Here is a 23,422-nt window from a genome sequence, read left to right on the forward strand (position 1 = left end):
TTTTCTCTGCCAAACACAGATTCATGCCCTGGTTAATTCACCCAAGGACCTGCAACCCGGTGACACTCTTCTCTCTCAACCCATCTCTCGTGGTCTGTTCCCACAGTTGCAGTCTGTGGCTTCACCAGATGTCCTACTTCATTTCATCCAAGAAACCTCAGGTCCCCTCTATAATCCATATAATTGCTCTCAAATCCTTGTTTAAGGAGTGCACATGCGCACGCATGCACATACGCAATTTGTCATATCCAAATACAGCCGATCTCCATTGATTCTATTCCCTTGACATTTTATCCAACCAGAAGATGTAATTCCCTCATAATTTAAAACAGCTGTACTCAAATCCTATGACAATTATATTTTCACCCAAACTAATTGAGAGAAAACACTGTTACCAAGTAGTAGACTCCAGGATTTCTTTTTTTTTTTTTCTTTTGGTACTGGGGATTGAACCCAGGGATGCTCTTCCACTGACCTACAACCCCAGCCCTTTTTAGTTTTACTTTTGATACAGGGTCTCACTAAGTTGCTTGCGGTCCTCCTGCTTCAGCATTCTTAGTTGCTGGGATTACAGGCATTTATCCTGGCACCCAGCTAGGATTCATCCTTGATACTCCAGAGCCCCTGTATAGATTCTGATCATTTTTTAATCTCAGGTTCTTTTAGCAGGAAGGAACAATAACCTCTGCTGTGGTTTTCATTGTATTTCTCACAGACGCTGAAGTTTAAGAAGATCTCTCTGCTGGGATGGAGTGACGGTGGCATAACTGCACTCTTTGCTGCTGCGAAGTATCCATCTTACATCAATAAGATGGTGATTTGGGGAGCTAATGCCTATGTCACTGAAGAGGATGAAAGAATTTATCAGGGTAGGTTCTGTCGACCCCAGGCGATGACTGATCTTTATTTCTGTCCTCATCTCTTATTTTGATGTGTTGATAAGTCATATCATCCATTTCTAGTTCTTGGCTCTAAGGCTGGAAGAATAGTAAGTGCTCAGAAAAGTAATGTCATTTAAGCCATCTGAAAATAGAAAACTTTCTATTTCCAGAAGTGAAACTTCTATGACTCAGGAAAAGTCTAAGGAAAAGCAGTATTTACATTTACTACCACTGGTAGTGAACTTGAAAAAAGGAGGAGGTGTGTGAAGTGTTATTCATAACCTCATTTAAAATAATGTGGGCATAAAAGGAAACATCGAATTCAAATATGAAACTTTCATTTTGATTGTAACAGTTTCTGTGCTATTTGCATTTTTAAGGTAGTCCTTCAAGCTTCTTTTATCGGTTTTCAGGGGCACTCGAGCAGGGACATGTGGGTCAAATCTGGCCTGCCGCATGCTTTTTCAAGGCCCAGGCTTCAACTAAGGAGGCTAATGCTGTGTGAGTCATGGAGACCAAGCCGGAGATCCACTCCACCCCTTCCCCATTTCTTTTCCACTCCCAGCATTGCTTCCCAGGGCCTGTCCTGGTGGCCACGGCACAGGGGGGATTATTGGTAAATACCACACACTCAGACATGAAATAGCTCCACTTCCAGCCAGCTGCCCAAATCGAGATGACCAGGCTCTCAGGAGTAGAGAATGATTCTTCTGGGTCTGAAGGTTATTGGGGAAAAAAGTAAAACTGACCTGGGCTACCTCCACCTGTTAGCCTGACCACTAGGACCCTTCCTTGTAGACTTGTAGCTTTTTGTCCCGAGTATGTTTCTTTTGGACCTCAAATGGTTCACCCTAGGCAGTTAGGTCTAGATGGATCAGGCATTTTCTATCCTCACATATTGAAGTATCCTCATAATGTCTTTGATTTTACCTCTTGGCCTGCAGAGACTGATATATTTACTCTCTGGCTCTGTACAGAAAAAGTTTACAGACCCCTACATTAGGCTATCACAGGCCTCGCCTTTCCTGCTCTTCTGCAATTCATATGCCTTAGTAAGCTACTCAGTAATAGTGTCCCATTGTATGATCTTAGTTCTTTACAGTCTCTTTTGTTTTATTTCATTTTAGTTGTAGATGGACACAATACCTTTATTTTATTTATTCATTTTATGTGGTGCTGAGGATCAAACCCAGTGCCTCACACATGTGAGGCAAGGGCTCTACACCTGAGCCACAACCCCAGCCCCATCCTACAGATTTTGATATGCCATATTTTCATTCAGTTCAGAATATTTTCTAGTGTCTCTTCACCATAGCTTTTTAGAAGAGTATTTTCTTTTTTTTTTTAAATATTTATTTTTTCGTTTTCGGCGGACATAACATCTTTATTTGTATGTGGTGCTGAGGATCGAACCCGGGCCACACGCATGTCAGGCCAGCGCGCTACCACTTGAGCCACATCTCCAGCCCTAGAAGAGTATTTTCTAATTTACAAATATTTGGGGTTTCCCAGATTACCTTTCTGCTATTGGTGACTAGTTAATTTCATTAGGTTCAAAAAATATACTTTGTATGATTTTGTTCTTTTATGTTTGCTAAATTTTATGCTCCAGAATATGGTATGCTTTGGTCTAAAGTTGAACTCATTATTTCTTGATTTTTCTTGTGCTCCACCCTTGCTCACTTGTTCTTTCCCATAATCACTCTGATGACCCATAGCCTGCCTAGATGTGTAAGCCCAGCCCCAGAGTCATCCCTTGAGGGCTCAGCTCCTCTGCCCTCTACATTTTACTGTGACTTCATTCCATTGAGACCATGCTCAGAACACTGCTCATGTTATCCCCTCCTCTCTTCCCGACCCTCCATGTTCCTGGTTCTGTTCCTTTGCCTTTTCTGTTAATTTGCCCTCCACAGGAGAGTGTCCTTTCCAAGACAATAATCTGACCATTTAATCATCCCACTTAAAATCCTTCAGTAAAGGCCACACTACTGGCTCACCACCAGTCAGGCCCCACCCAGCTTTCTTGCCTCATTGCCTCCTGTTCCCTGGCCCTTCCTGTGCATTCCTTGCATTGCACAAATTGCCATTCTTGAAACAAGCTTTCCCCTTCTAATCTCTGTGCCCTTGTACCTGTGATGTACCTGCTGCATTGACCCTTTCCCACCACATCCTCCTCGGCAGACATGTCCTCACCCCATTGCCTGCTTCTGGGGCACCACCTCTGTGAAGGCCTCCCAGAGTCCTTTAGCCTGGTGCTGATTTCCCCCGTGACTCTGTAACACTTTGCAATTACTTGTGCAATAGCCCTTCATCCTGGGCGCTGGCGCCCTTTTACCCCTTTGCCTCAGTCACTGTAGTGTGTGTTCACCATTGCAGTGGCTCTGACTTCTAGGAGCACAAAATACAACTCCCAACCTCACACCACTTTTACCCTCTAATGTATCTCTGCTTCTCTCCCTGGCCATCTTCTTGGCCACTTCCTCATCCCCCAGTCTCTCCTTGTGACAAGGTGACTTCAGACCCACCAATCCAATAGACAGAGGGCCTTCCATTAAACCAACCCACTAGACACTGGCTGCCTTTTTCCTTGCTCATTCTGCAGCATTTGAAGATGGGCTCATGGTGTGTCAATACTGATCACACCCCTCCTCTTGAAGCTTCCTTTTTTTTTGACTTGGCAGGGGTCGGGTGGCAGTATGTTGCCCATGCTGGTCTCAAACTCCTAGGCTCAAGTGATCCTCATGCCTCGTCCTCCCAGGTAACTGGGATTACATGTAGATGCCATCACACACGGCCCTCTTCTCACTCTTAGACATCCTTGTCTTAACTCCTAAATTCCAGATAATTCAGCTTTTCATTTTATTTTCTTATCTGGTTGCCCCGCACATACAATAAAATTGAGCTCATAACCCTTCTCTAGACCTGTTCTTCTTCCTAAGTATCTTATCTTGCTAAATGATACACACTATAATACAGTAGTCCCCATTATCTGCAGATTTATTTTCTGTGGTTTCAGTTACTCTCAGTCAACTATGGTCTAGAAATATTAAATGGAAAATTTCAGAAATAAATACCATAAGTTTTAAATTGCGTGCCATTCTGAATAGAAGGATGAAATCCCATTCTGTCCTGCTCTGCACTGTCTGGAACATGAATCTTTCCTTTTCCAATGTATACACACTGTATGCACTACCTGCCTGCCAAGTCATTTAGTAGCCATCTTGGTTATCACATGTCAAGGATGCAGTGTTTGTGTTCAATAAGGATTTACTTTACTTAATGTGGCTTCGGAGTATGGGTAGCAATGCTGGCAATTTTATTACAGTATAGAGTTATTTTTGTTATTTTTTTATAAGTTGCCATTGTTCTCTTACTATGCCTAATTTATAAATTAAACTTTTTTATGGTAGGGATCTACAAGAAAAGTCATAGTATACAGAGGATTCCGGACTATCTCTGGTTTCAGGCACAGGGGTCTTGCACGTATCTCCTGAGGATAAGGGGGAATTATAGCAGCTGTGTCTAAGCTCTCTGCTCTTGAAGGCAGAGACCATATCTCATTCAAGTTTATATTGGCAGTAACCAACACATGCAGACCTGAGATAATGTTTGCAATATTGATTTACCAATTAAGAAGAGTAAACAGTTTCTTTGTTACAGTTCCAGTTTTGCACAGATTATATGCTCAAAAAAAGGAAATATATCAGTTTCTTTGGAGATCCAAATTTGTTCTGTTTTAGATCAACAAACAGTTTGATTCAAATGGTTATTTTGGGAACTTAACTATAAAACATAATTACTGTTGAATTTTTGGTGGTAATTATGCTTTGGGACAGAACTGGCTTCCTCCTGAATAAATATAAAAATACAAAGAATGTTTTTGAGTGCATGTTATACGCCAGGCACTGTTGTTGTCACATTTCATGTAGTAACTTATTTATTCTTTATTTCACAGTGTTATTACATGGGTGCTGGGGATGTGGCTCAAGCGGTAACGCGCTCGCCTGGCATACAATTCCTATTTTTCTGATGAGGAAACTGTGGCACAGAGAAGTTAAGCAACTTGCTCAATGTCACAGAGCTAGGAAGGATGAGAGCTGGGATTCACAGCCAGGCAGTCTGACTTCCAAGCTGTGTTCTTAACCACAGTGCTTGATGTGAACATCTGGCTTACTCCAGTTACAGCTGAATTTCCCTGCCTCCTGAGATTTAGTTACTATTTCCTTTGGGAATCTGAAACTTTGCCCCAGATTTGACATTGCCAAGAGACCTCTCCCTCCAAATGCCTGCTTCTACTAAAGGTAACTCATTAAAAGGATCTCTTGCTATTTTATGATGTTTTAGCAGGAAAAACATCTTTATCCTAAACATTTGCAGTTTTGTTCATAAAAAGTCTGGCCTTTACATCACAAGGAATTGTTTTTTCAAAATGATTTTTAGGGTTTTTTTTATTATGTGATATTTGATAGGTATAATTCTACTCATGTTACGTGTATGAATTATGATACCCAGGAACCTACTGTGGAGCCCAGGATATACCCTTTATCTGTGTGCTTCCTCCCAGTTCACCTCCTACCTCCACCTGAACCCTACAAATCTGCCCAATGCCTTTGTGAAAACAGTTTGTCACATGTTTTTTATTAAACAATGCAGTTTGTGTTTGAACTTTACAAAACTGATTTCATACTGTATATTGTCTTCTATAACTTATTTTTTTCACTGCCCTTTGCATTTCCCCGTCTCATGCATTTCTAAGTTGCTTACAGCTGGTAGCTGCAGTGTGTTACTTGTCACTGTTGTGTTGCATTCAGAGACGCTAGTGGAAGGATATGGCAGGTGTATGTGCTCATTCTTTTTCCAACAGACAGCTGTTGAAGTGAAAATTCCCATACTAACTCCTGAGCCTAGGAGTGACAGTATCTCCAGGGCATAAGCCCACAAATGAAATTGCTGAGTGTTTTATGTAAAGACACCACATTGTAAGTAATGACTTACTACTTTTTTTTTTAATTTGTCTTTTTAGTTGTAGTTGGACACAATACCTTTATTTTATTTTTATTTTTATGTGGTGCTGAGGATCGAACCCAGGGCCTTGCACATGGTAGGCAAGCGCTCTACCACTGAGCCACAACCCCAGCCTTATGATGACATATTACTCTTAATCTGAAAACACACAAAACAGCATGTGTGAACTGAGAAGCTCTGCATTTGGTCCTCCTTCCCAATGGCTGCGTTTCCACCTTGACAGCTCTGCCTTCAGAGTCACCTCTGCCCTCTTTTCAGGGTTTTCTTTTTCTCATGTAGGCAAACTCACATACATTCTTTAAATACATAATTTGCATGAATTATTACAACTCCATCAAGGCATCAGAATTACATTTTATGAAAGATCTAGGCTGGGCATTGTGGAATGCACCTGTAATCACAGCAATTGAGGAGGCTGAAGCAGGAGGATTACAAGGTCAAGGTCAGGCTCTGCAACTTAGAGAGGCCCTCAGCAACTTAGCAAGACTCTGTCTCAAAAATAAAAAGGGCTAGGGATGTGGCTCAGTGGCTAAGCATCCCTGAGTTCAATCCCAGGTACCAAAAAAAAAAAAAAAAAAAAAAAAATCTAGTTGTTCTACTGTTAAAGGGCCTCTCATAGGGTATATCCTCAAGATACCACAAAGTAGAAGTATGTACAAGGAACTTTTAGTATTTTGAGCAGGGACACTGGGGATCAAACCCAGGGTCTCGAGCATGCTTATAATCTATCACTGAGCCACCCACCCCCAGCCCCTCTACAGGGAATCATTTTACTCCTTCTTTACATCATCTTGCTAGCCTCTCTCTTTTTTCCCCCCACTCTCCCAACTCCCCTTCTTCTTAAATCTTCTCTCCACTCTGGATTTTCAGGCTGGTTCTCTACCCCTTTCTGAAGTCTTTTCACTATTGTGCAAAGCAGTTTGGCCTTTCCTGGCCTCTGTAGTCAACGCCTTCTGAATTGACTTCCCTCTGAATATTTAAACCAATCAGCAGAAGCAAAGACAGGCACCCTCCAATAATAGAATCTACCCCCTCAGAAGACAGTTGTAGTTGTAAGTAGCAGTTTTTCCTGTATTTGGTTATTCCCATTCACTATGTAAACTTTGAGAGCCTACCAAATGTCAGGCACCATCTGGAGTGCTGTATAGATTATTGTTCAATGTGAGTTTGTATCACTGGGTTTGATCTCCAGAGTCCCTGCTCAGTGTCATCTTGTCTTTTGGGTTCATCCTTGAGCAGGAACACTATATTGAAAGCTCTCAATAAGCAATATTTCATAGGTTCTAGAGCACTAGAATCTTTATCACAGCATTTAAAGAAATATGGGAAAGGTTGAGCTAAGTAATTACATGTGTTGATTTACTTTAAATGTTTTTAGCTATTATAATAATAGAATACATATAATAATTCCAACTAATGAATCACCTGTAATATAGTTTGGGGTTAGAGTTTGCTTTTATACTCTATTTCTTCACTAATAGAATTTAATAATTTGTATGTTTCTTGAGGTACCAATTCTCAAAAAGAACTGGCCCTCCATGTCTGTATCCATGGGTTCTCAATCTGTAGATTTGAGCAACCACTGTGAAAAATATGTGGGGGGAAAATCTATCTGTACTGAACATGGACAGGCTCTTTTCCTCGTCATTATTCCCTAAACAATACAATAGAACTATATATATCATTTAAATTGTATTTGATATCATAAATGATCTAGAGATGGTTTAAAGTGTACAGGAGGATGTGGATGGATTCTGTGTTAAGTCTCATGCCATTTTATATCAGGGACTTGAGCATCCACAGACTTTGAAATCCACAGGGGATCCTGAAATGAATCCTCCCACATACAGGAGGGATGACTGGAGTGTCACTCTTACCCAGGCAACCCTAGTAAGAGGAGTATTTTCTTTTATCTTTTACTTTTAAGAGAAAGCACTTGGTACAGGTCTAGTTTCATTCACTTGGTAAATATTTATTGTGGGAGGCACAGGCCGAGGCCCCAGGTGTACAGCAGGGCACAAAGCAAAAGCCCTTACATTGGGGTGCATATCCTGATGGGGAGATAGACATTCAGCCATAAATGCAGAAAAGGGTGCAAAGCTGTGACAGTTGCTAATGGGGAGGGGGCGCTGGCTGACATCTGAATGGAGACCTGGAGGATTTGTTAAAGTTTCGTCCCAGGGTTTCATAAACTGACTTCCAGACCACTCACGTATAATCGAATCAAGCCTTTATTGAAGCACACCAGTGGCAACTAACCAGAACATAAAGCTGTTCCCCTGATCAGCCCTGAACAATTGCAAGAGCACTCCTTATAAGCCTGAAAACCACAAAAGGAACGTTTGGGGGTCCAGCCAATGCAAGCAAGCCAGGTTACAGAAGCGGGAGAGTGCAGTCAGACGCTTAACCAATCACAATTAGCCCAGTCACCCCAGTTACAGAAACAATGCCCCACTAGGTAGTTCCATGTTCTTAAAGGTTTCTATAGCAAAAGGAAAAGAACATCTTGCCCTGATCATGACCCTTCTACTTTGCATGGTTGTTTTACAAAATGGAGTCACAAAACAAAATGGAGTCACTTTGGTTTGACTATCACAGATTGAGCTGTGCAGCTACCAGGGAAGGCCTTCCCGAGCAGATGGAACAGTGAGCAGGAGGCTCAAGGTGGCCTGTGCTGGTGATATTTAAAGATAATACCTTAGGCCAGGTGTGATGGCACACACTTGTAATCCCAGTAACTCAGGAGGCTGAGGCAGGAGGATTGCAAGTTCAAAGCCAGCCTCAGCAACTTAGTAAGGTGCTAAGCAACTTAGCAAGACCCCATCTCAAATAAAAAGAACTGGGGATGCAGCTCAGGGTTAAGCACCCCTGGTTTCAATCTCTGGTACCAAAAAAAAAAAGAATACCTTAGTGTTAGTCTGACTCCATCCTTCTCCACACTTCTGTTTTTCAGGTATCCGAGATGTCTCTAAATGGAGCGAAAAAGCAAGGAAGCCTCTAGAAGCCCTGTATGGATATGACTACCTTGCCAAAACCTGTGAAAAGTGGGTGGATGGCATAGGACAGTTTAAACATCTACCAGATGGTAGGTTGCATGAACTGCTTAATGGCCGTCCTTATGAGAAGATGCTTGAGTTCTTCCTGGGTGTTCTGCATTCCTCAGCCAATGATGAATTTACCCACTATCCTTATACATAAATGTGTGAATAGAGAACACTAGATATTATACACAGTACAAGCTCTTGCATACTAAATCTGCTTTAAACGTGAGATAGTACTCTTGCGTAAAGATTCATAATGTTGAGCCTCTAATAGCAGACTGTTCTTTTTTCCTTTGTGTATATAATGACAAATGAATTCTCCAGAATCCTTGGTTTGGTTTTTATTTTCTAATTCCAGCCTAGGCAATTAGAAAACAAGTCGCGGTGTAGACAATATTTTCCCCCTTTTATCCATTTAGATGTGTCACCTCACTATACATCTCCTCTTCCTGCAACAAAAAAGGAGAAAATTTCTATCCAGCTTCAATCCCAGCAGTATTAGTATGGGAAGAAAATATTCAGTTTGGTTTGGTTTGATACTGGGGACTTAGCAAAGGGGAACTTTACCACTGAGCTATGTCCCCAAGCCTTTTTAATTTTTTTTTTTTTTTTTTTTTTTTTAAATTTTGAGACAGGGTCTTGCTAAGTTGCTTAGGGACTTACTAAATTGCCAAGTCTGGCCTCGAACTTGCAATCCTCCTTCCTCAGCTTCTCAAGTTACTGGGGTTGTAGGTATGTACCACCATGCCCAGCTGAGAGTATGTGGTTCTTTACTCATCTTCAGAACTAAGTTATATGACCTTAGCCATGAACAAAATGTCTCCCCCTTTTTTTGTTCCGAAAAATTAACAAGATTTCCATGAACAGTAAAAATTGAATCTTTAACCAAAATTCAGAGTTATTCTATTTTTATACCAATATGTGTTAGTCATCTTTCTGTAACTTAAATAAATACTGAGATAATCAACTTAATAAAAGAAAAAGGTTATTTTGACTCAAAGGTTTAGAGGTTTTGGTCCATGGTCACTGGCCCTTTTGCTTTTTGGCCTGTGGTGAAGCAGCGCATCATAGTGGGAGCAGGTAGAATAGCTAAGTCATCCCAGGGCTGCAAAGTGGAGAAAAAAAGAAAAGAGGAATAGATGGTGTCCTACAATCCCCTTTGAGGGGATGCCCCAGTGACCTAAAGACCTCCCCCTAGACCCCACCTTTTAAAGGTTCCACAACCTACCAATAGTGCCACTCTGGGAAACAGGACTTCAATGCATGGGCCTCTGGGGGACATTTAAGATCCAAGCTATAACAAGCTATTTGTGTTTGGAATGCCTGTTCTCTTTGTTGTTGTTGTTGTTTTTAATTGCTAAAAGAATAGAATGCTAAGATTTAATCTTTGAACACATTCAAATGCTTGTGATGGAAGGACAAATTTAATATATTAGACAGTCATTTACAGCATGAATCATCTGTTATATCAAAACTTTCACAATGAAAAGGACTTCTGGAAATGTTACATTTCTGGTTTAAGTTTAAACAGCAAATACATGCCTTAAAATGATACTATCAAACACAGCATCCACCCATAGAAGCAGTCCCTTGAAAGATACTTCCCTCCACTGTTAAAACAAACAAAATTGCCGTGAAACAATGGTCAGTTCTCCACTGAAGGGTTTACATTGTGAAATGTACAGTTTTATGCTTTATTGAAGAGGGCAATGAAAAGTTAGGAAGATCCAAATGCAGAGTTAAATGAGCAATTGAAAATAATAATAACTCCCTCATAAGATTGAGCAGTGTAGAAGTCATCCACAACAATACTGTGCATAACTTATTTCCCTTCTATGCTAATTAATTTGACTGGAGCTCTTGCTTATCACTGTACGCTCAGGTTTATGGGTACTAGGGATTAATTGTGCAGCTTTGGAGTCAGAAAGGCCAAGGTTTGAATTCTGGCTTTTCCACTGGACTTGCTATTAAGGTGGATTTGGGCTGATGACTTCACTTGTCTAAGCTTCAGCTTCCTGTCTGTGAATTGTGCATATGATTAGCTATCTCGTAAAGTTGTTGTGGGGATTAACTGAGATAATTCATTTCACCTGTGGTATAGTACCACAAGTGGAGTGTTTCATGAAAGACTGTTATTATTGTTATTTTAAAAGCACTTAATTTACAAATAATTGTACAAAGTGAGTCAAAACATGTAACTACTGTAAAGCCTGAACAAATATGCAGTGGTTTAAATAGCTTTGAAACACAGTGAACACTCAATGACACTGGCATTCGTCGTTGTCATTTGATTACACAGTTGGCAGGTTCATGTTGTCCCAGGGACAGGAGCAGGAAGCTTCAGAGACCAAGAGAAGTCTTTCCCCAGGCAACAGATCACTTTCTCAGTTGGTGGACAGCTACCTCCAACTGAAGAGGAGGGCAGTGGGTGGTGCCTGGGTGAGCAGAGAAGAAAGGAAGGGCAAGGGAGGAGCTAGCTTTATGGATGCCCAGAACCTTCAATATGGCTCTCTTTTTGCCTCACAACAACCCAGGAAACTATGATTATTCCTATTTCAGGCTGAAGCTCAAAGTGGCTGAAGAGCCATCAATATTTCAGAGGCAGGCAGGGGCTGGGGTTGTGGCTCAGCGATTGAGCGCTCTCCTCGCACGTGCAAGGCCCTCAGCACCATATAAAAATCAATAGATAGAGGTATTATGTCCAACTACAACTGAAAAATAATAATAATTTAAAAAAAAAAGATTTCAGAGTCAAGAGAAAGACAGGAACTACAGCCCAGGTTATCCAAATTGCCTCAGAAATGTTATGAATAGGAGCTAGATCCTCATGTTCTCTCAAGGTATGGTGGCCAGGGGTGTCACCAAGGCACAAGCATGAAGAGAAGCTTATTTCCTGCATACAGACCATAACTTCATTGTGAGGCCCACACGCCTGGAGACGTGACTTCGAGGGGAAGCTTTCGAGGTGTCAAGCACCTGCTCATGGCAGATAGGCCACCTCCTATGTAATATAAAGAATTGTGGGATTTCCTTTTGTTTGATTTTCCTTCTGTTTCATATGAATTATGAATTTTAATCAAGCAAAGCTTTTTGTTTGCTAGTAGAGCTTAAAACCAAACAATAACCAAAAAAATAGAAAAGGAAACCCCAAGAATATTAGACCTGTAGAGAACCCCAAATCTAAACCATTGTTTTCACAGAAAAACTGAAATCCAAAGAGGAGTATGTGTATTAGTCAGTTTTCTATTGCTATAACTAAATACCTTAGATAATTTACTTATAAGAGAAAGGGTTTGTTTGAGCTTACAGTTCTGAAGCTTCCAGTCCATGATCGAGTGGCCCAGTTACTTTGGGTCTCTGATGAGGCAGCACATCATGGTGGGAGTCTGTGGCAGAGCAGAACTGCTTACCTCAGAAGTCAGGGAGCAAAAGGATCCCACAATACCCTTTAAAGGCTTGATCGCAGTGACCTAAAGTCTTCCCACAAGGCCCCACATCCTGAAGGTTCCACACTCCTAGTGGCACTTCTCTGGTGACCAAGCCATTAATACATGGGCCCATTCAAGATCCAAACTGTAGCAGGAAGCCTCTGTGCATTCTTTCTTTCTCAACTTGCAGAATGATCATGCTTCAGTTCTTCCTCTTTACGCTTCGGTAGATTCCTCATGCTCTTTGTCTTTCAGGTAACATCTGTCGGCACTTGCTGCCCCTGGTTCAGTGTCCCACCCTAATTGTGCATGGAGAGAAGGATCCTCTGGTCCCACGTTTTCATGCTGACTTCATACATGAGCAGGTGAAAGGGTCACGGTGAGTTCAGGCACCGAGTCAGCACCCGTGCCTACAAAGTCTCAGTGAATGAGAGAAGCCACAGGAAGGAAAAGAAGCAGGGGAAGGTGGAGTTTTAGGTGTTCACTAGGACATAGAGGAAGTGAAGAATAAAAGTAGAAGTTAGATTAAGATTATGTTTTGGGGAGCTGGGGTTGTGGCTCAGTGATAGAGCACATGTGAGGCACCGGGTTCAGTGCTCAGCACCACATAAAAAATAAATAAAATAAAGGAGTTGTGTCCATCTGGAACTAAACTATATATATATATGATTATGTTTTGGTGAATGTAAAGATTTAATAGAAAAGTTTATACATTGATTTAATAGGCAATAAGGCATTTTCAAACTAGACTTTTATAATATTATAATACTTTGTCATGGTTGTGGTACAAAATTCAAACAGAAAATATTTTCTTATTAATCCTAAAAGTTTTCTATATAATCTATCTTTGTTTTATTTTAATATTATATATAGTGTATAATGTGATGCTTACATATAGGCATTATTTTTAAATTTAAAAATTGAATTTTACATATAAAATCTAATTATATGCCATGACAATCATGGAAAAAATATCCATTTTACAGATGGTAAACCAAGGCTGAACAATATTAAGCCATCTTTCAAGGTGGCAAAGATCCTAGAGTTTCTCCTCCTGATATAGTGCTTTTCCAGCATAGCACAGGTGGTTTTCACAAATGTACTCTTTCTATGATGGTAAAATGCTGAGAATAATATACTGAGTGGCCTGGTTAATTGTTTTCTAACTTCAGCTTCAGAAATGACAGGTATTTTTCACACTGACACCTATAGTAAATGCAATGTGTCCCCTTAAAAAGCCAGGTTCAATAAAAGTAAAAGCAAAATAGTTTAGTTTAGTAATTCTATTCCAGACCCATCTCCTAGCAACAGAATATATCAATATGGGAGAGAATACACCCTTACCATGCATTTATTAGCTGCTTCAGTAGACTTGTGGAAGATCATTTTCTTACAGCACTATTCTTTGGAATCAATGTGCTAAAGGTAAATGTTATTAACAATTATTATCTAAAACTGGCCTGTATTTTCTACTTTCTCCACTAAAAAGAGCACTTTATATTGGTCATGAACCTACCTAGACTACAACTGGTTATTTAGGAGCCCACAAAAAGAAGATGCATTTCTTGAGTACCAAAATCCTACTGTGATTCTGTGCTCCAGAATCTGACAATAGGGAAGCAGTGTAGCATTGCAAGCTTCTGGTGAACCTGATTTTTCCCTGCCTTGCCAGGTGCATGTTTAGTTACACTTGACGGCATAGCCTATGCCTTCACAGATTTTTACCAAGGAATACATATTGTATGTGACATAAACACCAAGCTGCCTTCCCTTCTCGGGAGAGGCCTGCTTCCAGCTTATGTTTATTTGTCTCTTCCTCTTTTGCTTTTCTCTTTTTGTGAGAGAGGAATCATAAAGTCGTGTGGAAGTAAAGAGGCCTTACAGAGAATTCAAATTTATGGTTTTAAATGTTTGTTTTTAGGCAGCTGAATCCCTCCCCCTAACAAACTCTTATGCAAAGGCCAATATGCAAAACACAGTGAGAGCTGCTCTGATCACAGCAGCAGTGGGCAACCCTGCCCTTCATGTTCTGTACCGGGTCCAGCCCCTGGATACCCCCTGTATGTCCAGAGCTCCCTCCTAGATAGGAAAGTGCTGACACTGCTTACCATGTGTCTGGTCCACAGGCCTCTATGTGACAACCTCCTGTTACCAAGCATGGCATTACCTGTGAGGCCACCCTCGGTTCACTTTCAGAGATTCTTGTTGAGCAGAGGTTGACACCCATCAAACTCTAGGGTCAGGGTTTATAGCCCCTGGGAAGCAGCAGGGCTGGGCCTACTCAGAAGAGGATGTGACTACACAGCTAGGTCAAGCCAAGTGTGTATTCAGGATGTATATCAGCTAGGGCTGCCATGAAAAAGTGACAGAGATTTATAGATGGTCCCTGGCTTACCCATGGTTCAGCTTAGGTTTTCAACTTTACAATACATTCTGTTTTCACTTACATTCATTTACATGAGATGTTCAACACTTTATTATAAAACAGACTTGGTGTTAGATGATTTTGACCAACTGTAGGCTAATGTAATTATACTAAACATATTTAAGGTAGGCTAGCCTAAGCTATGATATAGGGTAGGATAGATAGGAGAAATGTATTAAATGGATTCTTTTTTTAAAGAGAGAGAGAGAGTTTTTTTAATATTTATTTTTCAGTTTTTGGTGGACACAACATCTTTTTTTAATTTTTTGTGGTGCTGAGAATCGAACCCAGTGCCCCGTGCATGCCAGGCGAGCTCATTACCGCTTGAGCCACATCCTCAGCTCCTTAAATGGATTTTTTGATTTATAATATTTTCTTTGCATGTGTTTTTTAATCCATTGATGGCACCTCTCATTTACATCCAGCTGCCATGGAAAGAAAGCTTTCACTACAGTCAGAAGGCCCCAGCCAGATTCCTGGAGTCCCAGCAGATTTGGAAAGACTTTGTCCTCCATAAGCCATGTAAAAGCATCAATCCAGCCGACCTAGTAGCAGTGGTCCACTTCAAGCTGCAGCATTGCCCAAAAACCAGCCTCTGAAGCAGTTCCCTTTCTTCCTAATACTTGAGACATGATTGCATTTGAGCAAAGGAACTTCTTAGTGAGATGTTCACCTATCATTCCCAAATGCCTCGTTGAATAAAGTTGGCCTTGCCCAATCCCAGCTTTACCAGCTGAAAGGAGCTTGCAGCCACCTGACATTACCTTTTTTTTAGGGCATTCTAGAAGGAGCTGAATAAAAATAGAAAGGTTTTGTTTTTGAGTTAAAAGGAGCTGTTATGGGCAACCAGGTTTGCATGACCTTGGAAGGAGTAGTGTAGTGACAAGGCCTCCCTACAGCCATCTTGCTGTCTACTTTCATAATGGAAAAGATCCTCTTTCAAAGAATCAGCAATTCCTTTGTTTTCTAATGAAAGTAGAAGTGTTCACATTGTTCCTGGCAATTTTATAGGTTTGTAAACAACTAAAAGTTCTATCACACTTCATCCAAAGCAAAGACACCCAGCAGACATTTCTTATAGCCTTGTCACTATCTATAGTTCTCACAGTTCAATATGGAAACCAAAAGAGCTGAGAGTGGGAAGGAAAGCTAACATGGTAAGGCTAGTGTCACACCCATGCCAGCGTCACCCAGGACTATATTAAGCAGAGATAAGGTGACCTCTGGACTCACCCTGTCAGGTTAGACAGCTTCTAATTCCCCAAAAGATCTAGAATTATGTCTCTCTTTCTAAAGGTTCCAAATATGATGTATAACCTGCCCTAGTGAATAGGAATTTATGCCCACCCACTGAAGCCCCTTCATTTCCAACTCAGCCATGTGTTTAGTGGTGGAGTATTTCACACCAGTTTCCTGGAGAATGTGATTATTTGAAAATCACTGTCCAGGGGACATGTAATTAGATCCTTTTGTTATCTGGGTAAGAGTAAGGTTAGGGGTACAATTGTTCCATGCCCTTGACAGCCAATATTTACACCTTTGTGTTGTAATCCTCTTCCCAAAGAGGAACAGAAGACAGGTTTCCTGTAGAGCAAATTTTGTGTCCTTTGTAAAGGAGGGAGGTATACTAAGAACCTCAAAATAGTTCCCAAAAGGTATTAAGGGTAAAAATAATTTTTTTATATTTTCATTTTTTTGTTCATCCATCCATCCATGTATCCATTCACTCACCTATCCACTCACCCATCCATCTATCCATCTATCCATCCACCTGCCCACCCATCTGGTATCCAGAGCAGGTCTCCCATGTTTATTAGTAAAGAGGACCCAGTTTTTATTTCCCCAAGAACTAGAGCATTAGTAGAAAGACTGCACAGCTGGTATCTCTTTCCTTCCTTATAGGAATGAACAAATTGTAAAAACAGGGTAGCCATGTGACTGTTGGACAGTTACTGAAGAGGACTTCAAGTTTGGCCATTTGGGGCTCTGCCTCAGAATACACATCAGGGGATGTATTTTGGCCTAAACTACCTTTTTATTGCCTTTCAACATCCTTGGCAACTGGTTCTTTCCTTCTCCTAAAAACAGAGGCTTTGAGCATCCCCTGAAGGCCACATTTCTTGTGTAGGGCAACTGGATCCTCTCTTTGGGATTGTTGTGGGGGCTGATTCTTTTCTGAACAGCATTAAAATTGAATTTAGAGTGTTCTAGTGATTAATAGCATTATTAGCCTTCCAAGAACTTTCAAAAGATGTCAACATTCTACCTTTCTAGTTGGTTGTCTTAGGCTCCCTTGGCTGAGTTGCAAGAGAGCCAACATCTTTTTTTTTTCTTTAATAATTATTTTTTTTTTAGTTTTCGGCGGATAACATCATCTTTGTTTGTATGTGGTGCTGAGGATCAAACCCGGGCCGCACGCATGCCAGGCAAGCGCGCTACCACTTGAGCCACATCCCCAGCCCGAGAGCCAACGTCTTCCAGGGACAAGTCCCTTCCCCACCCATCCTCCATAGTGCCCACTGAGATTTCTTAGCCCCCTGGTGCTGAACGATTGGAGCTCTAAATAGTGTGGTAACTGGAGTTTTGCTCGATGTGTATTCCTTTTAAAATCCAGTTGTCATTGTAGACAAAATGTCTTGAACTTGTGCTTATATCCTAGAAGCTTTGTTTAAAATATTTATGATTAGCTACTTTGGTAGCTAGTGTACTCAGAAAATTGTCTTTTTTCAAGAAATTGCAAATCAGTCTCCTTTCAACAAAATCCTATTGAAAGGAAGAAGCATTACAAGGACAGTGGGTGGCTACCAAGACGGGCTGTGACAGCTGCTCAAGTGGCTCTGAATGCAGGGCTGCGGACTTGGGCCCTGCTGTCCTGGCCGTCCTAAGGAATTTTGCCATTTGTCTGGTAACTATATTCAGGCTTATTTGCTCAGTACTCCAAAACTGACAGGATGACTTGGAACCTTAAAAGGCAGCTGTGAATTCTGATTTGTTTTTCCAGCTACATGGATACCCTAAGATACACCCACCCAGACCCCATGGTTTCTGGACATCTCCTTTAAAAAAAAAAAAAAAACTTTAAAAAATATCTTTACAACCTTCTCTCTTAAAATCAACTTTATTAAAGTGGAATTTGATTGATTGATTGATTAGTGCTGGGGATCAAACCCAGGGTTTCATGCATGGTAGGCAAGTATTCTACCACTGAGCTACATCCCAGCCCAGCTGGATTTTTTGAGTAACCACTGTGTCACCTTCACCATCGTGTTTTCCAGTCATACTATTTGTTTCCTGATGTCTTTCCAAATACCATGGGTTTCTGTCACTATTAAGTAATTACAGTTAAACTTCATAGTGGTCAGAACCTGGGGGGGGGGGGTTCACCCTATGTCCATATTCATGGAAAGTGTCTACTCTTACTTTACACCTCCCCAGTAGCAGTCAGAGAAAAATATACAGCAGTAGTGAAATATGTTTTCCTGAAATGTTAGGATGAAGGGACTTTTAAATAGTGTACCATTAATCAGAAGCTTTTTTTTTTTTTTAAGGTTACATCTTATGCCAGAAGGCAAACACAACCTGCATTTACGTTTTGCTAATGAATTCAACAAGTTAGCAGAAGACTTCTTACAATGAAAACGCCCCTCAGAACTTTTGTGTCTTGGTGGTTCCTTAGCATGGGGCTTGAACATGTCACTGCCTGTTAACATAATGTCCTGAAGCTTGGAAACTCCCTGCTTTATATCACAGCTCAGTTCACCTGTCTTCCCAGGCTCTCTACCCACCCAACAATGTGATTGTAAGCAAACAGGAATGACTATGGACAGCAGCTTCTAGCTTTAATAATTATAAAGATGAAATCTTATTTTTAAACATTAACTTGTGAGTTTCTATCATTGTCAAGTAAATTCCTGACATAATTTATTTTCAAATAAACTTTAAGGGGAAGTTTTGTAGTGTTCATATCTACTATTTTATGATATCTTGAATTTATGGCATACAATTTATTTAAGAAATAAAGCTGTATTTGTCTTTATCACATTGTCCAAAAAGAACAAAAACAAGAAAATCCTTACCTAAGACCTCTATTCTAGAGATTCACTAGGAATTGGAACCGTACCAAAAAAGGGAAGGTTTGCCTCATCCCCACACTGCACTCCTTGATCACTTTTGCAAGCTTCATTTATTTTGACATTCTGGGCCGGTGAAGATGAAAAAACACGTGTTTTCATCTCTACCAAAATATAAGAAATGCTATTAATTAAGAGCAGTGAATCAAATCTTACCTTACTGATAACTCTCAAACTTTGTATCTCAGAAAATTTAGGGGAAAAATAAATTATCTAAAGGGAAAATAAATGTCACAGGTTTTATACACATGCTTTTTTATTAGTATAGATATCTTAACAGACAATACTGTCATTTTTAGAGGAGATCCACATTATCACATCAACAGTGAATTTCTGACAGAGGCAAAACTGAGCACCATAGTATACCAATAGACCATGCTGGAGGACAACAGTAGTTCACTAAGGATGCACAATTTATTTAAGAAGTTCTTAAGCCTCGTCCTCGCCCTCCTCCTCCTCGAACTCCCCCTGTTCGTCAGCAGTGGCGTCCTGGTACTGCTGGTACTCGGACACCAGGTCGTTCATGTTGCTCTCGGCCTCGGTGAACTCCATCTCGTCCATGCCCTCGCCCGTGTACCAGTGCAGGAAGGCCTTGCGCCGGAACATGGCCGTGAACTGCTCCGAGATGCGCTTGAACAGCTCCTGGATGGCCGTGCTGTTGCCGATGAAGGTGGCGGACATCTTGAGGCCCCGCGGTGGGATGTCGCACACGGCAGTCTTCACGTTGTTGGGGATCCACTCCACGAAGTAGCTGCTGTTCTTGTTCTGCACGTTGAGCATCTGCTCGTCCACCTCCTTCATGGACATGCGGCCTCGGAAGATGGCAGCCACGGTCAGGTAGCGGCCGTGGCGCGGGTCACAGGCGGCCATCATGTTCTTGGAGTCGAACATCTGCTGGGTGAGCTCGGGCACCGTCAGGGCGCGGTACTGCTGGCTGCCCCTGCTGGTCAGGGGCGCGAAACCCGGCATGAAGAAGTGCAGGCGGGGGAAGGGCACCATGTTCACTGCCAGCTTGCGCAGGTCTGCATTCAGCTGGCCAGGGAAGCGCAGGCACGTGGTGACCCCGCTCATGGTGGCTGACACCAGGTGGTTGAGGTCTCCATATGTGGGCGTGGTCAGCTTCAGGGTGCGGAAGCAGATGTCATACAGGGCCTCGTTGTCGATGGAATAGGTTTCATCTGTGTTTTCCACCAGCTGGTGGACAGAGAGGGTGGCGTTGTAGGGCTCCACCACCGTGTCTGACACTTTGGGCGAGGGCATGACGCTGAAGGTGTTCATGATGCGGTCTGGGTACTCCTCTCGGATCTTGCTGATGAGCAGGGTGCCCATGCCTGAGCCGGTGCCTCCCCCGAGAGAGTGGGTCAGCTGGAAGCCCTGGAGACAGTCACAGCTTTCTGACTCCTTCCTGACCACGTCCAGGACCGAGTCCACCAGCTCGGCTCCCTCTGTGTAGTGGCCCTTTGCCCAGTTATTTCCTGCACCGCTCTGGCCTGCCAGAGGAAAAGAAAATATTAGCCCAGACCCATAAGGAATTCTGGATTCCTTATGTGGTAGAAAAGGTAGAACTAGTCTTAGATAACTTTTAGATAGTCTTTTAGATTTGCTTTTGTTACCTTATTTTTTAAAATTATTTTTTTCAGTTGTTGATGGACCTTTATTTTATTCATTTATTTATATGTGGCACTGAGAATTTAACTCATGTGAGGCAAGCACTCTACCACTGAGTCACGACCTCAGCCCTGTTACCTTACTTTTTGTTAAGGAAAAAAGTTCAGTTATCAGTGACCTTCAAAAACCCTAGCATTCATACTAAGGTAAAAAAGCAAGTTGAAGACATATTCAACAAAACCACGTGCTTGTAATATTAAGAACAGACCTTCTGTAAACACTCTAATTAGGTGCAATTAAGCAGGCAAGGGGAAGGCAGGATGGGATCAGAGAAGAGGGGCTCTAAGCAGCTGTCTGCACCTTGGTCATAAGCTGTGCTACTGGCCTTTGGCTCCTTGAAGTGGTTACTTGTGGTCACCTTTGAAATTACCTGTAGCCCACAAGCCCTGTTTGAAGCTCTTCTTGCTCTTTGTTCTTTCCCTTTGGAGGCTGCTCTGTAATGGAGGCCACTGCAGTCTCTGCAGGCTGACATTCATCTCTGAGCTGTCCACAGAGGGACCAGAGACACCACCTCCCCTAGACTGAATCGGGTTAGGCCAGGAGTGGGGCTATCTGTGGACACACTCTCCCCTCAGCACTTAACTCTGAGAACAGTAAAGTGTGTGGCTATTAGGAAGAAGGTGAGTCACTTGGCCAGCTCCCATGGACCATGAGGACATACCGAACACGAAGTTGTCTGGCCTGAAGATCTGGCCGAATGGTCCCGACCTCACTGAGTCCATGGTGCCAGGCTCCAGGTCCACCAGGATGGCCCGAGGTACATACTTGTTGCCTGTGGGAACAAGAGCTTAGACCTGGGCTTGACAACCAAGTCGTGGGCAAGACTGTGCTGTATGAGCTCTCACAGCACAATTCATTACAGAAAATTCCAGCATTTGACACAAAGGGAGGAAAAAGAAAAAGGAGATGCTGAACATGCTTAGTCATGCCAAACATGCAGGAGTCTTAAGGAACCAGTAAGCTCGTTCTTTCTTTTTCTTTTTTTGCAATTTGTATTTTTCAATGAATATGCAAGAAGCATTTGTCATTCATATGCTCCTAGGACATTTCCTCTACCCACATGTGGAAAGCAAGGTTCACATTCAAATACTCACCAGCAGCTTCATTGTAGTACACGTTGATTCTCTCCAGCTGCAGGTCACTGTCCCCATGGTAACTGCCAGTGGGGTCGATGCCATGCTCATCACTGATGACCTCCCAAAACTAAAATGAGAAGAAAAAAAAAATCGCATTTTGGCATAGAATTCTGTCACCAAGGCTGACTTGGAACAGCAGCAATCAGGGTCCTACAGCCCCTATTTCCTGCAGCAGCTGCTGCAGAGGGGCTTGGAAATCCGCAGAGTATCAGCCATAATATGGCTGCAGACTGAAAAGCTGGTAGAGAAACTGGAGGAAAGTGCACAGTAAATCTCCTTCTATGAAGAAGTGGACTCAGGGGGACTCTGTCATTTCAGGTAGGGCTGAATGTCACTGCATCCTGGCTGATGGATGAATCTTTAGATAAGTGCTTGTAGGACAGTGAAACAGGTGGGCGCGCCCCCATCCCCTGCTCCACAGCTGCCTCCAGGGATCCTTGACTCCTGGCACAAACCCCACGCAGCTTACAACAGGGTAGTTTTATGCCACTGACCTACATATTGGCCTCTGTGCACTGACCCTGGCAGGGAATAGGCAGGCAACGGTAGGTAAGATCCTATCAAGGTGCCAGGCAGCAGTGGAAGACACTTGCCATCATGACGACTTACAGTCCATTGTGAATTTGTAGCAGAAAAGGGGGAGGGGAGGTTTGGGTGGGCAATATGGCGGTTTTGAAAGAGACCACGTCCTTGTAAGGGCGCCCGCCCACAACTATGCACCATGCCCGCTGCTGCCTCCCCACTGCGGTCGGGCATTACAGCCCCCACCCATGTAGTCACCTGCCACCCAGCAGACGAGAAAAACCATCACGTTATATGTCATCACGTCTAGACAGTACCCGTGTTGAGACTTTATCTAACACCCTTCTACATGACAGCCAAAGAAAAGCTTCTCTAACATCTGTCAGTTCAATGACATTGCATTTTTTTCATTCAAACGACAAAAATATACAAATTATATTTCACATGAGCCTAAGGATGGGTACATATTACTGTAGCCCCGATTCAAATTTCAGAAATTAATTCACCCAGAGGAATGCCAACTGTACCCTGCAAAAGGATTGTATCCCAAGGAAATTTAAAGGGTCCTGATTAAGGGCACACGCAGCTGCGTAGCATCGCGGCAGGTTTGGGTCTTCCACAGGCCCCACCCAGAAGCCTCGGGGTGGAATGCAGCCCAGGGCTTCCTCACGCTCACCCAGCCCCCGTCCCAGCCTCCGACCCGCACCCTAGGGGTCTCAGGCCCTGGTCCGCGACTCCTCCCGGCCCCCTCCCCAGCAGCACGCCCACCTTGGCGCCGATTTGGTTGCCGCATTGGCCAGCCTGGATGTGCACGATCTCACGCATGATGCCGGCGGCGGAGCGGGTGGTGGCGCTGGCCCTCGGAGCTGTGCGCTCGCGGTAAATCGGAGGGCTACGGACAGCGCTGAGACCGCCGCCAGCCCCCAGCTCGGGCTTTTATATCCCGAGACCCGCCCGGCCCACAGTGACGTAATTAGGGGCGGGGATTTGGGGGGCGGCGCGGTAGGGACTGCGGCACCGCGAGAGGGAGCTGGGGCGCGGTGCGAGGTGCGGGGGCGCTCGGGCGCGGCACTGCGGCCGCAGGGTCCAGGGAGGGCTCCCAGCCTTGGCAACTCGCGGCCAAGGGCGGTGCCCAGACCTCCCGCCCGGTCTGCCGGCGCCGCCTC

The 23,422-nt window shown here is 42.9% G+C and overlaps 2 protein-coding genes across 7 annotated transcripts in view; one reads left to right on the forward strand and one right to left on the reverse strand.

Annotated features, from left to right (window-relative positions):
• Positions 1–18,748, forward strand: part of Bphl (biphenyl hydrolase like) — a 29,723-nt gene extending 10,975 nt beyond the window's left edge. For 2 of the 6 annotated variants that reach the window (XM_046453474.2, XM_046453475.2), the window contains 4 exons: positions 716–869; positions 8,860–8,991; positions 12,631–12,754; positions 18,349–18,748. In XM_046453474.2, the coding sequence (XP_046309430.1) occupies positions 716–869; positions 8,860–8,991; positions 12,631–12,754; positions 18,349–18,436 (498 nt within the window). In that variant the 3' untranslated portion in view covers positions 18,437–18,748. Of the gene's footprint in view, positions 1–715; positions 870–8,859; positions 8,992–12,630; positions 12,755–17,155; positions 17,321–18,348 lie in introns of those variants that run through there. The other 4 variants (XM_058582358.1, XM_058582359.1, XM_058582360.1 and 1 more) reach the window with 4 other exon arrangements.
• A 420-nt stretch (positions 18,749–19,168) lies between these two features.
• On the reverse strand, positions 19,169–23,181 carry Tubb2a (tubulin beta 2A class IIa). Its single transcript, XM_046453473.2, has 4 exons — positions 23,025–23,181; positions 21,693–21,801; positions 21,260–21,370; positions 19,169–20,420 (listed from the first exon to the last, which is right to left on the reverse strand). The coding sequence occupies exons 1-4, from the start codon at positions 23,079–23,081 to the stop codon at positions 19,360–19,362; spliced, it is 1,338 nt and encodes a 445-aa protein (XP_046309429.1). The 5' UTR covers positions 23,082–23,181; the 3' UTR covers positions 19,169–19,359.
• Positions 23,182–23,422: the final 241 nt, after the last annotated feature.

This window comes from Marmota monax, unplaced genomic scaffold (assembly GCF_021218885.2).
Source record: "Marmota monax isolate L192 unplaced genomic scaffold, Marmota_monax_Labrador192_F-V1.1 WCK01_AAM20220418_F8-fsc00029, whole genome shotgun sequence".
Taxonomy (NCBI): domain Eukaryota; kingdom Metazoa; phylum Chordata; class Mammalia; order Rodentia; family Sciuridae; genus Marmota; species Marmota monax.

Coding starts and splice junctions, on each gene's coding strand:
- Tubb2a (XM_046453473.2), bottom strand. CDS start 23,081: ATGCGTGAGATCGTGCACATCCAGGCTGGCCAATGCGGCAACCAAATC. Junction 21,371..21,692: donor GTACTACAATGAAGCTGCTG/GTGAGTATTTGA, acceptor TTGTTCCCACAG/GCAACAAGTATGTACCTCGG. Junction 20,421..21,259: donor GCCAGACAACTTCGTGTTCG/GTATGTCCTCAT, acceptor TTCCTCTGGCAG/GCCAGAGCGGTGCAGGAAAT.